Raw genomic sequence first — 15,161 nt, forward strand, 5'->3', positions numbered from 1 at the left:
CCCCTCCACCCTTCATTCATCGAGTTAATCATTTGCATCGTACTCCCGGTGAATGGTTGCAACCCTACGGCCCTCCGTTCTCCTGCAAACTCTTCTTTTACTCCTCTTTTTCTTCTCTCTCTCTCTCTCTCTCTCTCTCTCTCTCTCTCTCTCTCTCTCTCACTTCTTTCTTTCTTGCGTAGCCATGCATGAATTTTTGCTCTCTCTCTCTTTTCTCTCATTTTTCTCTTGCACGACTTCGCGATCTCTTTAGAATCTCGTTATCGCTGAGGATAATAATACTGCTCAATTTTTGGCGACTTTACGAGTGCAAAATGGTACGAGAGTCACGATTAGTATAATCGGTAAGAGCTAGAACATCGAGATTTTTGGATAAAAACGTGGAAATAACAATTATTTGAAAGTTATCGTAAAAGAGACAAAGAAGGCGATTCAGGCTTGTTATCTTTTTTTAAAGCGAAGGTTTACACACAGCGATCCAATTGTATAGATATATATCGTTAGAACGATACTCTTTTATGCCCATTTATGTTGGAAAATTTATTCGAAGAATCTTCTTTCTAATAACGTGACTACCTCGAATCAATATGCACTCGAGACATTATTAAAGTACAAGATTAAAGCTTATAATAACGAATCCAAATGAAAAAGAATGCAATCTTACGCGATCCTACTTGTTTCACGTGGACAGGCATCGGGTATAAAGTATTTTATATGCTCAATCAAATCCGACTAAACGTCGACGTTCAACCATGTCGGTAAGCAGCGAGAAAGTGTTATGCGTCGAGCGTTTTTTAGCTTTACAGTGCTTATATCACTTTTATCACGTGTCTTCTAATTTTATCAATGTATGTCATTTCTAAAAAATATTTATTTATTAGATCATATCGATTCGGCGTCAAATTTTAGCCGAATAATGTCATCTAAACGATTTTTTGCTACGATAAAATAAAGAATTTTGTTTGATTCTTCTCTATATTTATATCGGTAATACACAGTGATGCCATAAACTCATTTCCCCGTTTCTTTTTGGTTATCGCACAAATGCATTTTTAAATGCACTCATTGCAAATACCTTTAATAACGAGAAAACGTTGCTTATTTCGCATATTTATCTACGACTCGTGTGTGTACTCTAGTCGTTCTAGGCACCTTAACCCTTTAATTATTAATTTAAATTTATCAAAATTTTATGATATGTCCCGAACGGGTTTAACGTTTTTGATTGCTCGTCTTGAAGGGGTTCGCGTAAAATCGAACGCGTTATCCTAGAAAAAATGACATTCTACCGATTAGGATAGAACGTTTGAGGAATTCGTCCGTGCAAAAGGAAAAAAAGATCAGAAGAAAAAGACCTCTTATATTACCAGACATCGATTGGCGTCTTAAGTTTCCTTTTTTTTTAAAGGGTTAATGTTTGTCGTTTCTTTTTCTTTTCTTTTTAATGCAGAAAAAATATTCTTAAAATTGTAAAGTGCCGAAATTTCATTTTCGAAAAACTGGTGAGATAATTCGAAATGAAAGAACGTTTTTCGCGCGGCGATAGTTGAGCGCTCCCGTCGAAAGCCTATTTCTAGCTTTCTAGCCTAGTTTAAGCAGGAGCGTTGTGTCTTTTCTTTCTCGCAATTGTACTTTTTTTACATTTTGCCATATTATTTATGTGTACATATATATATATATCGACAATTTATTGGAAGATAATTAAAAGTTTGAGTTCTTCCTTTTTTTTTTCGATCGATTGAAAGTACAATTACGAGGCAGAAATAACGAGGGCCGAAGGGTTTTTTCGTTTCGCTCGACTTTTTAACGAAGCGATCGATGAGATTTGTTATTTCCATTTAAATACGGAATTTCTTACAAGTGCTTTGTCAATCACGTTGCGACACTAAATCTTGATCAAGTTGATTAGCCAAAAACTTGAGGCCACGGCCGCGATTAGATAAACATTATTCGCAACATGTAGAGAATCGAAAATGTCATCCTTCTTACGACTTATGGGGTCTACCATTCTTCGATACAAAGATATCGACTGACAATCCATTTCCTTTCTTTTATTTACTTACTTTCAATCACCTTTCAATCATAATGCGATAAGTGGACGTTATATATTCGTACTGAGAGAAATATTAGTCGATCGGTTTCGTTTTTACCTGTGCGATGTGCGATGTTCGATGCGAGGATCATTTTTTTTTTTTTATTAGGAAGAACAATAACGTATTTACGACCCCATAAATCGAGAAGAAAACTAACGACAGTCCAACTATGTAGATCGTGAGAAGGTCTGCTAAAATTTCAGATTTCTGCTATCTCTTGGTAATAGCACCAGAAGGATCGATCGTGAGATTCCATTAAAAACAATGCGTTTACCAATGATTTTAACATTTAAGTAAACGCTAACATTTTAAATAACATTTTATGTAGATTTGGAAAAACTCTACTCGGTCAAGGCTTAAAATCTCTTAACGTAAGTTCTACACATCGATGTAACAATATGAATTTTATAGTCGAATTTATTTCGACAAACCATGTGCATCGATTGTCTACCACGTAGAATCGTATCTAAATTCAAAAAGACTCAGAAAGGAGTTAACTCAATAGATAAGATTTAATCTAATGATAATGATTATAAACAAATACTGGACTTAATAAAAGATTTTCCATAAATACTTGTGAAGCTATTAGAATAATATGCAAACGTATTTATGTGTGCGAAGATATATACATATCACACACATATAAATAACTATATTCAATCGACGTTTTCTATATTCGTCGAACTATGCAGACCATTTCACCGATCGTTCGAACGTAGAAGAGAGAAAGAATAAGGAGAATTAATCGTATTGAGCATCGATAATAAGAGAGGAATCGCGTTAAAAAATACGTAAGAAAGTAACTACGGATTCTCTTGATTCGACGTGTTTTTTTTTCTGTGACATCTTTTTACCTAGTTATTTTCTTTTTTTTTGTAATTTTTATTTTTAGGGGCTTTCTACGGGCGCGCACTTTAACGAGAATGATCGCATCTGCACGTCGCATTTGTAGAGGCATCTCCATTAATTGACTAGATTTTTATCGTTTCACCCTCTCTACAAATCTCTCTTACCATCTCCCTATTCCTCTCCCTATCTCTTTCGCTCTATCTCTATCTCTATCTCTATCTCTCGTTATCCTTTTTTTCGTAGCTCGCGCGACAGCCATAGTAACTTTTTGTTTCATTTAAATAGACTACAACACTTATTCAGCATGATCTTACAATTTAGAATAGGCAACAACTAATTTTTAAATATCGTTAAACGAATTTATGTTTCCTCATTAGTATTTCTTTTTCCGTTTGATTATGACACGTTCGTACGTTTCGCGTTAAGAAAATGATTACTTTAAAATCTAAATATTCGGCTCTAGAATTTCCGAAGGATGTGAGATTATATTGAAATATCTTCACAGTTACGACAACAACGTAAAAATGTAGTCGTCCTTTCAGGTACCGTACGCATAAAAGGATCCTTTTATTCAATTAATTCATTCTCATTTTTTCATTATTTCATTTTTTTGCTCGTTTCTTTTTTTTTTCTATTTTACTTTTTCTTTCTTTTGACATATTTTGACAATAGCGAGTTACGGGATCGACATAACGTATTATCGAGAAAAAAATGTACTAAAAATGTGAAAATTAACCAAATTACGATATTATCCTTCAACCTCGTTCGTCTCTATTCTCTCGTTTATGCTTATCGTAAAATGAAAAGAAAAAAAAAAAAAGAAAAATCAAATGAGTTAATGCAGTGTTCGTGTGCCGATTCAAAAACAGCCATAATTAGATCTTCTCTCTTATACACCGTACTGTATCTTCTTTTTCTTTTTTTGTTATTGTTACAAGCTACCGTATATAATTATACTTTGGTTTTAAAAAGGCTAGTATTTTTTTTTTAGAAAAATTGACTCTATCTGGTAAAATATCATTACGAAAAAAGCAAGATCTTATCGAACGACGTCGACGATATTTTTTAAATACGTGCGATCGTAGTTCAGTCTATGCTCGTTTATTGAAGTTTCTCGTATAACAAATCGTCGAGCATGAACGCGTGCACGTGACATCGTGCGTGCGAGTAGGATGATCTTCGTTGTATCCAGAAATGCGTAGAGATCTTTCTTAAAACACTGTACTGACGCAAACGTGGAGCTGCAAGATCGCGACCGTTTTTCGGTTGAGCCCGAATAACACTTAGGAATCACTTTGATTGTCTACGATCGTAAAAGAATGTAGTTTAAAAAAATATACATATATAATTATATATCTTTTTCCGAATTTACCGTGTATCGTTAAATCGATCGACGATAAAATATTTAACAGGTTGAATGTCGAACCGATTTTGAGAAAATCGATATATTCATCCAATATCTTTCATAATTTTTCATAGATAAAATATATAGGATAATTCATTGTTATATTTTTTTATATTAGACTTTCTTTTCTTATTGAGAAGTATAGTTTTAACTTTTTATATCTCAAAAAAAGGAAATTTAAAAACGGTTTAAAATGAACTTTGCAAAATTGAGTGCCGAAAGGATATTAAATGCGACAAATCACATCTTGATCATCGTTAATTGCAAGATTCGTCGTATATAGCCGTGCTGAAAATTCGTGATAATTCATGTTTAAATGAGAACCGAGCGGACGTATCGATAAAGGCTGCTCTGGAAACGGTTTCACGGATAATACGTTATACGTTCAACGAAACGTACGTAATTCGCTGTGTATCTGCGTGCTTCACGCTCAACCGCGCGAACGGCGACTGAACGGATCGAGTATTATTTTTTCTCCTTCCCCTTTCGCTTTTTTTCCTCTCTTTTCCTTTTATCGAAGCCGACGTAGTTCGATATTTTGCACGCGCATTAGGTCGGTCTTGCTTCGCTTGCTCTCTCTCCTAACGGCTTGCGAGGATGCAGTTCCACGTTGCTTCTGTGCACAACGTAGACCGTGATTGAACAAATCTGAGCCTGATGTGTGGCTTTTTTCACGCTTTGAGGAGTAAAAGAAGAGAAAATGCATCGACGGTCGTCGTTCCGGGTATGACAACGACCTTGACTAGTTTAAAGAGCGCACGCTAGGAAAAACGGGAACGGGAGCGAATGGGGGAAAAAAGATGAGAGAAAGATGAGAGAAAGATGAGAGAAAGATGAGAGACAGGGATAGAAAAAGAGAGAAAGGAAGAAAGAGAAGAACAGAGAGAAAAAGAGAGAGACAGAGAAAAAGTAAAAGAGGAAGCTTGAAAATAGGAAAAGCTGGATGCTTTAGGAATGCGTCGCGCGTAAAGGTAGGAAAGCAATCGTCGTTCTCGCGTAGGCGTTTCGTTCAATTTTTAGTCGTCGTCGTCGAGGCCGAGAAGCTCCGGCGGAAGCATTCTGTGTCGACAGCACACCGTCAAGCAAAGAACACGCGCAGCGAGCCGAAACTGAGGACTGAGAGTTCCGAGGACGATCGCCTTCCAAAAACCGTTTGTCACCCCTAGCCATACCACGGCAAAGTGTAGAAACGGTACCTGCAGAATACAAAAAGGTTGATGGAAAGATCAAAGAAAAATATGATCGTATACTTCTATGTAAGGGAATAATAAAAAAAAGTCAAATTGTAAATTTCAAAGTTTTCTTGGTAGCTTTTCTTGTGATACTTTACGTACGGTCAATCACAGGAATATCTTTTTTCTTTTAATTAAATAACTTTTTCCAAAGCGAAAAAAAAATTTGAAAGTTTGAGTAGGTAAGGAAAAGTTAGTGTGCTGTATGAGGAATGTTTAAAAGTTAAAAAGAGATTTCTTCTGTTGTGATAGCGATGGAAAAATAAAGGATATACTTTATCAAAAGTTTTTTGTCGAGTATTTTTATAAAAAATATTATTGTAAATATTAGTATCGTATACTACATACTTTATAGAATAAGAATTGTGAATTTGCAACATTGAAGATTCGAGCAATAATCTCCATGTAATTTAGAAAATGCGATGCTTTTTAAGGGCGATTACGTTCTAAATTTTTCACGGTTGACATATTACGTTCTTAAAAAAAAAAGAAAAAAATAGCTACCCATCTTTGAAAATTACCATGCGAGGTAAATATCTATATCTACACGTTATTTTCCACCTTTAAGAATTCTCTGTTAACCTACTCCGCCTCTTAAATGGTCTGACCCAAATTTTCCGAGGTAGTCGTTAAAATTCTTTTCTTTTTATCAAGTGTATCCATTGTATCGTTCTCATTCGTTAAACGTGCGACCATTCGTCTTATAATAGCAAGCTTTCAATGTGAAAATCTTACAAGTAGCCAAGAATTCGTACAGTGCTCGCTTGTGTATCCAACGAACAAAGGAATAGAGGCAAAAGAGGGAGATGAGAAGAGAAGAAGAAGAGAGATGAAGCCTTTAAGAGAAAAAAGAAAAAAAAAATGAAAAAAAATGAAACAGTACCTGAGGAGGTCCGTTAATGACAGCATATATTCTGACTCCTGCATAGGGTGCCCAGGATATCCAGAAAGCCATCACCAGGACGAAGGACATGATGTGGCTCGGGTTACTCAAATTTTCGGAAAGCGCAGTAGCATATTCCTTGTCGTGAATCAGTACGCCCGATTTCAGTCGTCTCATCATCGAGAAGATGTAGAAATAGGTATAGACGATGGTGATTACCGATGGTCCTAGTACGAGGATCGACAGGGTGATAGTGTAAGCGGCCATGTTGCCCCAATCGAGCATGCAGATGAAAGCCTCGCGATCAAAGATCGGCTTGTTAAAGCCGAGAAGAGGCGGACAGCACATCATGGCAACGCTGATCCACGTAAAGACCATCCAGCATTGACATCGAGTTTTCGTCTGAACGGTCTCGTATCGGAGTGGTTTCCTGTAAAGATTATTACAAAATAATTGTCATTATTTTTCTATTAACAGTAGAAAGAATAAAAAGAATTCATAAAAAAAAACTGATCATTTAAATTTGTTAAATGAAATTGTTATTTGACGATTGGATAAGTCAAGAAAAAATATGTTAGATTCACCTGATGGCTAGGTAACGATCGACGGAAATCCACATGAAGGTATAGACGGATACCGCCCAGAGGGTAACTTCGAGATATCCGACCAGACGACACACGATGTCTCCGTAGACCCATCTTCGCACCAAAGCCGGATATACGGAGAGCGGAACCACTAGCAGACCGCAAAGAAGGTCCGCTGAAGCCAGCGACAGCAAGTAGTAATTTATCACCTCGGAGGGACCTGTGCGAGGTATTATCTTCTTAGAAACATTTTTCAAATGTTGTTGTACTTTTTACAACGTATATATATATATATATATATATATATATATATATATACTTATTTATAGGAGAGCAGTATATTACAACATGCTGGTATACTGTGAACTCTTGCAATCTCTTACAAAATTATTTATTATTCCACTTGCTTAACTTTCTTTTTTTCCCTCGTTGATAAATTCGTCTAAAGCTAATACGGTCGAACGCTGTTGCGAATCGTGTAAACTGCATTGCTTTTATCTATGTAGCTCATTGGCCGACAACTTACCACGGAAATTGAGGTATGTGGCGATGATGAGGAGATTCGAGAGGATGATGGCGACACAGACCACGAAGATGAGGCCTGCCTGCATGAGAGCCTCCAGCGAGGGCTCCTCCATGCCGCCACCCTTTCGAGCTGCATCCCCCCACCCGCCCTTCTAACTCCTTTTACCCTTCTTTACGGCCTTCTTTCTTCACGAAACCCTCTCTCTCTCTCACTCTTTCTCTCTTTCTCTCTTCTTTTCTCTTCTCCTCTTTCTCTCTCTCTCTCTCTCTTTCTCTTTCTCTTTTGCTCGTTCACTCTCTCTTTTCCTCTCTCTTTTTTTCTCTCGTTTTTCGATCTTCTACGTCCGTCGTTCCACTTGACTCAAACCTTGGAGCCCTTCATGCGATACAGTCCTCGGCAAACGGTTCACATCTTCGACGATCTTGTTGAAGAATCGATAGAGTAGCATCGCTGTAATGAAAAGCGCGAATTTATTGATGTTTAATAATCGACAAATCGAAGCTGAAATGTTTTTATACACGATTATAATATATCAAAAATCACCATCTATTAAAATGATGTAGTCAGAAACAAGATAATGTTTCATATTTCATGTACATAAGAAAGTTGTCAATCAAACAGTGTAATCGTAAACTGTGGAAGCTAAGAAAGAGGAAGAAAATTCTATTCGTTTGAGAATAAGATGAATTTAAAGAAATCGCTGATATCAAATCGTCTCGTGATTTTGATAGAAAAAATCTTCCATACGAAATGATGAACGATGACGAGGTAAATTTTTTTTCGTATTCTTAGGAAAAGCCACGTAGCTTTCTCCTCTTCGCGACACGTCGTATGGCTTACACGCGCTTACCCTCCGCAGATATCGACCGCCATTCATAATTTAGCCCAGTCGATTCTGAATGGGGGTATATTATGTAGTATAGCGTGGCAGATATGTGTTGCCTCCTTTTCTCCGAATTTAAGTGGAACTTCTGGATTTTATACGAAGCCGTATGATCTGTCGTAATATTTCATTTCTAGCGAACGTTCAACTAACTTCTTCGTTTTCGATTCAATAATAATCTCATCTTTTCAGATCAAAATTCTATTCACAAAGGAATAGTTTTTAAGATTAACTCCTTAACCTCAGATGACGAATCTGATTCGTTATGGTTATTTAATGCCAAATCTAGATTCCATTTATACAAATACACTTGTCATAAGGTTTGTAATATTAATCGCATTCATATGAAAGATAATCCGAATTAAATTCTACGTCAAAAGGTTAATTTGGATATAAGAGGACAACTTTTGATAAAACGATTTTGGATTTAAAATCTTTATCTAAAATAAATACTTCTTATCGAATTGGTTTTCTCATTGATTTAATTCCTGTACAAGTACAGACTTGGCTAAAAGTTCTGTAGTTTTATTATCTGAGAAAGGATTAACTTAAAAAGTCTCGAAGAAGAGTAATTGATTTTTATAATAACCCAGCTAGAAAGTTTTGACCAAATCTGTATTAACACTGTGACATTTTGTAGAAACAAGTAAAAGTTTTCTACTGGAAACGACCATTTCGAGACTTTACTATTTTCCGTTCTTTTCTTTTTTTCTAGGTAAGTGCCTTTTCGTGGTCACGATAGGAACGAAATAAATTTGTCGATAACGACTTGTTAAGAAAATCTTCGTGCATGGCGTCACGCGATACTCGCGTCGATCAAATACTGTTATGTGAAAAGCTGCTTAACGAAGTCTTCGAGGTATAATGTTGAAATTACAAAGTTACTTTACTCCCTTTCTTCTCTTTTCTCTCATTGTAACTTTTTTATCTTGCGAATAGTCTTCCCTTGCACGTGACTCTATCAAGGTTCTTTATTCAAAGGTAAAATATAGATCGAGCGAATCAGTCCTGTAATTTAAACTTTCATTACCTTCATCTCGGACAATGAACTCTCAAAAAAGTATTCTCGATTTCAGTTAAGATAAATTTAACTCGAATTCTACCATCTTTCGTTTGCTTATATATTGTACAGGATGCTTACACGAATAGTCGTTGGAAAGATTTTTCACCGAAAGATTCTCGGATCATTATCTGCTCCGTTAATGTATCATCAGAAAACAATCGATTGAGAAAGTTATCATGTGACAGATAAGAGGTAAGTGATTATTAAAAGATAAGATAGCATGATACGATGTTCCTTGGTAATACAAATATTTTGCATATATTTGCAAATATTCGTAAAACATTGGCCATTGAGATTATAAAACATGCTGTTAGATAATATAAAAATGAAAGCGGCCATGTTGTACTCTGTAAAATCAAATTAATCTGTATTGTTGACGATATTATCTCGGAAATTACTTTAAAAACGCGTTTAATAACTCGATTGGCAAATTATAATAAAATTCTCGAATTACGAGGTATTGTTTTATTTACAGGAGAAAAATTCCATCGAAATACCGAAGAGTAACAAAGCGAATTCCAACAAGCGGCATCGCTATTCCAGCAAATTTTTGTCCATCGCTTTCTGATCGACGCAGCGATAAAAGTGCTCGATTGCTGTGAAAGAGCCGCGAAGAAAATTTTTCGTGTATTGCGAGATAAAGCGTTCCTTTGAATACGGCCGATAAGACGTCAACCATGATTTCGTGTCCTGCGTGCAGCGATTAAAGTCGAGTAAAAAACCGGCTCGGCGCCAAAGTGCTATTGATGACGGCTCGCCAACGATGCCGCATAAATAAGAAACCCCTTCGTTAATTGCTCCTTCTTACTTACATTCTACAGCGACGTACGATCGAATTCGTATAATACAGGAAAAAAAGTATGAGGAAAGAAAATCGAACTTAATCAAGGCACATTTTTTAAAAAGTCCGCAACTATTTCAATTCTTTTTTCTCTCTTCTTTTTGTTTCAAATTCTTTTCATCCGTTTGTTTTACATTTGTTTTTTGTTTTCATAGAATAAATCTATTTGCATTAATATTCTTCACACGTGAATTATCTCAGTTATCAGTAATATTCCATTAATTAACCAAACATTTGCTGAAAGATGCGCGTGTTCGTAATGTCTTTTGCCTTCATGCTGGCTTGTACGAGGTTCACGCACGCCTTTCTATATATGAATAGCATGCGCTCTTTTCGTATCGTAAATATCAATTTTCGAACGTTTGCGTTGGAAAGTAGATCAAAGGCAACGTCGAAGGAAAGAAAAGAGGGTGAAAGAGAAAGAGAGAGGAAAATGTGACAAGGGTTGAGTTGTTGAAGAAGAATGTCAAAGGCAAAATCGGAAGCGATCTAAGCATACGACACGATATACGTACGTATATGCACAGATATAGATGTTATATACGAGGCTACGTATGTAATATACGCAGAAACAATCAACTTTTTCGTCGAAAAATATTTTACCCGAGACGTGGTAAAGTGATCGATTAATCGATTCGATAGAATTTTTATCAGGTATTCACTAAAATCGGAATAAAATGGGCTAAAAGAGAGAGAGAGGGAGAGAGAAAAGAAATTCTTTAAAACTCACGTGCCAGATAATGCAGTCGTAAATTACTTACGAATTGGAACGAGCGATCGAAGATAGAAAATCCCTGCGAATTTGAGAAGAACGAAGAGTTTAGAAGAAGTTAGATCTCAGATGTTTCCCGCGGTTTGTCACGAGACCCTTACGAGCTCGTAGACATGCTTTAAAAGAGAAGAAAATATCGGGGGGAGAAAAAGTCGAAGCGAAGTCGAGTAGGATGGCTCTAGGAGCACGCAGCATCCTAGTGACGATACTCGATGCGGTGAACCGACCAGCCACTGCCATCTTTCTTATTTATTCGTACCTTCGCGATTTCATCCCGACGACGTCGCTTAGTAGCCTCGTTGTGTTGCTCGAAGCTCCACCGTTCTCGGCCGAGTTTCCGTGCTCGCGCCACTTTTTTTACCCTCGTGTCAGGGTCTCTCGATGTTCTTTCTCTTTCTCTTTCTTCCTTTTTCTTATTTAGCCAAAAAACTGGATTCCTTTCGGTCTTTCTCTTCTAACACATCTCTCTCTTTCTCTCTCCCTCTCTCTTTAGATTGGAACTCGATCACGAAGAGAGAAAGAGAAGAGGAAAAGGAGAGGTAGCTTTCAGCCAATAATCTCGAATCCTCTTGAAACTAAAACGGTAGCTCGCTACGCGATCTCTATGCGAGTTTTGCACGCGAGGCACGCACGTCCGTGCATGTTCGCAGTCTCTCGGCTGACCCGGCCTGGGCTTTACTACTAGCAGAGAATCGAGGGAGAGAAGAACAGCCAAGTTCCTTCCCTTCTTCTCTTCTTCCCTCACCCACCCTCCGTCTCTCTCTCTCTCTCTTTCTCTCTCTCTCGCTCCGTCTGCCCGGGTGCTTAGGCGTCGATACGCCGACGACGCTTGCGCGCCGCCCTCGGTACACCCTCCCTTACCCCCTTTCCCAACTACTCATTTTCACAGCGCATTGGCTGCGACTCTGTCGCCGTGCTGGTAGCCCACCCTGCATGAACGCCCGAGTAAGCGCGACCGAGGACCCAAGGAATCTTTCACGAAATCTCGAGCAGCTATCGCTCGCCTTCCTAGTTCCCTCCTTCCCTTCATTCCTCAACCCTCTTCTCCTATTCGCCTTCTCGCGATCGCACGTGCCTTTCGATTCTATCGTTGCTCATAAAATCAATCGAATTACTTGAATAATTTTTTCTACGATCTACTCACACTTTTAACTCGTAAATTAAATGTATAGCGAACTCAAAGTTTAAGTTTAACAGAAGAACGAGCGAAGTTTCACAAGTTTTCATTCTCGTCTTTCTTATAGAGATTAATGGTGAAAAAGTTTACTGAGAAGAACTTACCAAATCTCTTTTCTCACTCTAGAGTCGAAGTCAATACATTCTTCGAGATAAGTTTCTAACTCTTTTCAGATTTTAATTAAGTCGATCAACGTAGTTACAACTTTGATGTTCATTGTGTAAATTTGCTATCTTTAATTATCTTCCTTTTTTTTCTTTTTAGAGAGATATTTACAATTAAATATATATATTTAAAGGAAACTTAAATTGGTTTGAGAACTATAAAGCCTCTTTCGATCGAGGAGAACTATACGTCTTTACAAATTGGAAGCTTTTAAATTAAATATATTCATGATCTTTTGAATTTATCATAGTACAAATGTCACTGAGGAGATTTCTCTTCATTTTTGCTTTGAAAAATAGAGAAAAAAGTATTTAGCGAGGTGGGCACGTATTTATATATAACGAGCGCGTACTCAATCAAAGAAAACGTTTTATTCATTCCTGAAGTGATTCATTAGATCTTTTTCTCGTTGCTGACCACAAATAATTAGTGCGAATTATATAAAAAAATTGCGACTCGTTAAAGCGAAAGTACTTTATACCGAGATAAGAATAGAAAAGAGAAACTCATGTTTATACGTTGTGAGTAATTCAATTATTTCTTCCTAGCGTCACTCTAAGCACAAGCATGAATAAAAAATACCCTTATTCTAATTCTATTCTTTAATTATTTTTCTTATTGATCGGCATTCATCGCTAACGTTCTTTGCTAACATTTGTGATGATCATTTATACAGCCGATGAATAAAGAACGCTAATTTTTCATTTCATATCTCGGTTCAAGCGATTTTAAACTTTCTTCGCTTTTCATAACTGAGAAAAAAGTTTTATGTTCTCGTCCTCTCTATTTTTTTCCCTTTTTCTGATTGATCCCGATTTTATTACTTTAGCTCTTTGCCGTTGAACCTCGAGATATACTCGGCAGTGTACTTACCAGCACGTTTGTATGTCGAGATAGATTTGGCACAAGCGAACGGTTGTTGCTTAAGAAGTAAACCCTAGATATCTCACGTTACTGCACTACATTTAGATCCCTTTTTAAAATATACATATCAAAATATCAACGAAAGATGAATCTCGACAAAAAAATTAAAAATAAAGAGTTACGTGGCAATTATTCTTTCGAAGTATGTCATCCATTGTACAAGCAAAAATAATTCCAACCATCGGAGTATAATTCTAAAAGGGATTATGACTGCAAAAAGTTAACCTTTAAAGGTTATCGTGGAAATTCGACTCTAAACGAATTTTCTTTTAATATTGCTTTAAAACTCGACAACTTGTAACACAGACTTTGTATATATTTCAGAAAGTAGATCAGGTTATTGCCGTAAAATGTTCTTAATTATTCTAATTATTTTTATTTTTCTAATTCGACGAGAAATTTCATTCATTTAACGCGAGTTTAATGCGCACTAATGCGAATTCCTTTTCTGATAGTTTTAAAGAGTTAAAGAAATCGTGATCACGTGCGTGACCATCCGGAAAAAAAGCTATGCATTTAATATTCCTAATAACGTTCGTTCGATGTAAACGCAAGCTGACGGTACGTCGGAGAATGCAGTGGAATTCCGATGACATAAAATCGTTGATCGCGGTAATTCGGAACGAGCAAGGCCTCGTGCTGACCTTAGCGAAGCCCCATCCCTGCTGTATTCTATTCAAATCAGATAGGGCCTCCTTTCATCCGCTCACCTTAGACACGTTGATTAAGTCTCTCCGAAGCTATTTTCGCGTACACTTGATTAGAAGACAAGGGATTCACTTTCACGTTCTTGTCTCGCTATCAACCTCTTTTGTTACTTCATTCGAATACGTAATGCCTCTTTTGCATTGTATTAGAATATTATTAGCGACAATGAATCGTTTAGAATTCATGTGATAATTAGAAAAAAAAAGATAAACGTAGGATCGATCGAATTTTTATTCACAATGAACGATCTAGGAACGATATTTATATATATATATATATTTATATATTTATATACATATATATAATATATATATAAATAATTGCGTTTGTTCTTTCTAAACGTGTGGGGAAAAAAAAAGTATAGACGATACAGAGAGACGCATTCGTCATCGTTGTGACGCAACGTGGTATAGAGTCACTAAATTTGACACAGATACGTTTCATTCTACATGACTGTGTACTCGTTCGATACGTTGGCTCATTCTGAAACCGCGAGCATTGTGCCTTTCAAATTGGCACATCTCTGATATGAAACTTGCGGAGGTTTTCATTGTTGTCTTCGTTGTGCGAGCGAGTGTTCTTCACGCGATGCGGACTCTCGAGAGAAGAAACGTTTCGAAAGATAAAAATTGTCGATGGCATTTTGCTGCCGCAATTTTGGCTAAATTTTCAATGATTTTTTGCATCTAAAATGATCTTTTCCATCATGGTTGTTCGCTCATCGTCATCGTCATAACAACGTCATCGTAGAAGTATGAAATGTCCATCGAAAGTTTTAAAAAGAAGAGACACAGTTGTTTCTCACAGAAATATAGGGACCTCGTAAATATTATCGTGCGACACGTTCATGTCCTAGACCTCTTAAACGCACCAGAGGTTTATCGATCTGCAGTCGGTCGAGGCAGCCAAGAGTCCAAAAACGCTGGTCGCAGGCGTCGTCGCCATTTGATCTAAAACCGACGACTACCATGACGACCTCGTTGAAGGTCTCTGCCAAATGATCGTACTGTTTGAAAGCATGTCGAGGACACAAGGAAGGAGTAAAAAGACCGATGG

The 15,161-nt window shown here is 36.9% G+C and overlaps 1 protein-coding gene across 2 annotated transcripts; it reads right to left on the reverse strand.

The window, feature by feature from the left end:
* Window positions 1-125: 125 nt before the first annotated feature.
* On the reverse strand, window positions 126-11,877 carry LOC127066438 (G-protein coupled receptor 52). Of its 2 annotated transcripts, none has more exons than XM_051000211.1 (5): window positions 11,391-11,877; window positions 7,573-8,022; window positions 7,047-7,266; window positions 6,463-6,892; window positions 126-5,543 (listed from the first exon to the last, which is right to left on the reverse strand). In XM_051000211.1, exons 2-5 carry the CDS (start codon window positions 7,682-7,684, stop codon window positions 5,364-5,366), a joined length of 942 nt encoding a protein of 313 aa, XP_050856168.1. In that variant the 5' UTR covers window positions 7,685-8,022; window positions 11,391-11,877; the 3' UTR covers window positions 126-5,363. The 2 variants fall into 2 exon arrangements, with proteins under 2 accessions (XP_050856168.1, XP_050856169.1); XM_051000212.1 differs by lacking the exon at window positions 11,391-11,877 and adding an exon at window positions 11,121-11,365.
* Between the last annotated feature and the right edge of the window lie 3,284 nt (window positions 11,878-15,161).

The sequence above is a fragment of the Vespula vulgaris genome, chromosome 9, assembly GCF_905475345.1.
Source record: "Vespula vulgaris chromosome 9, iyVesVulg1.1, whole genome shotgun sequence".
Lineage (NCBI taxonomy): Eukaryota > Metazoa > Arthropoda > Insecta > Hymenoptera > Vespidae > Vespula > Vespula vulgaris.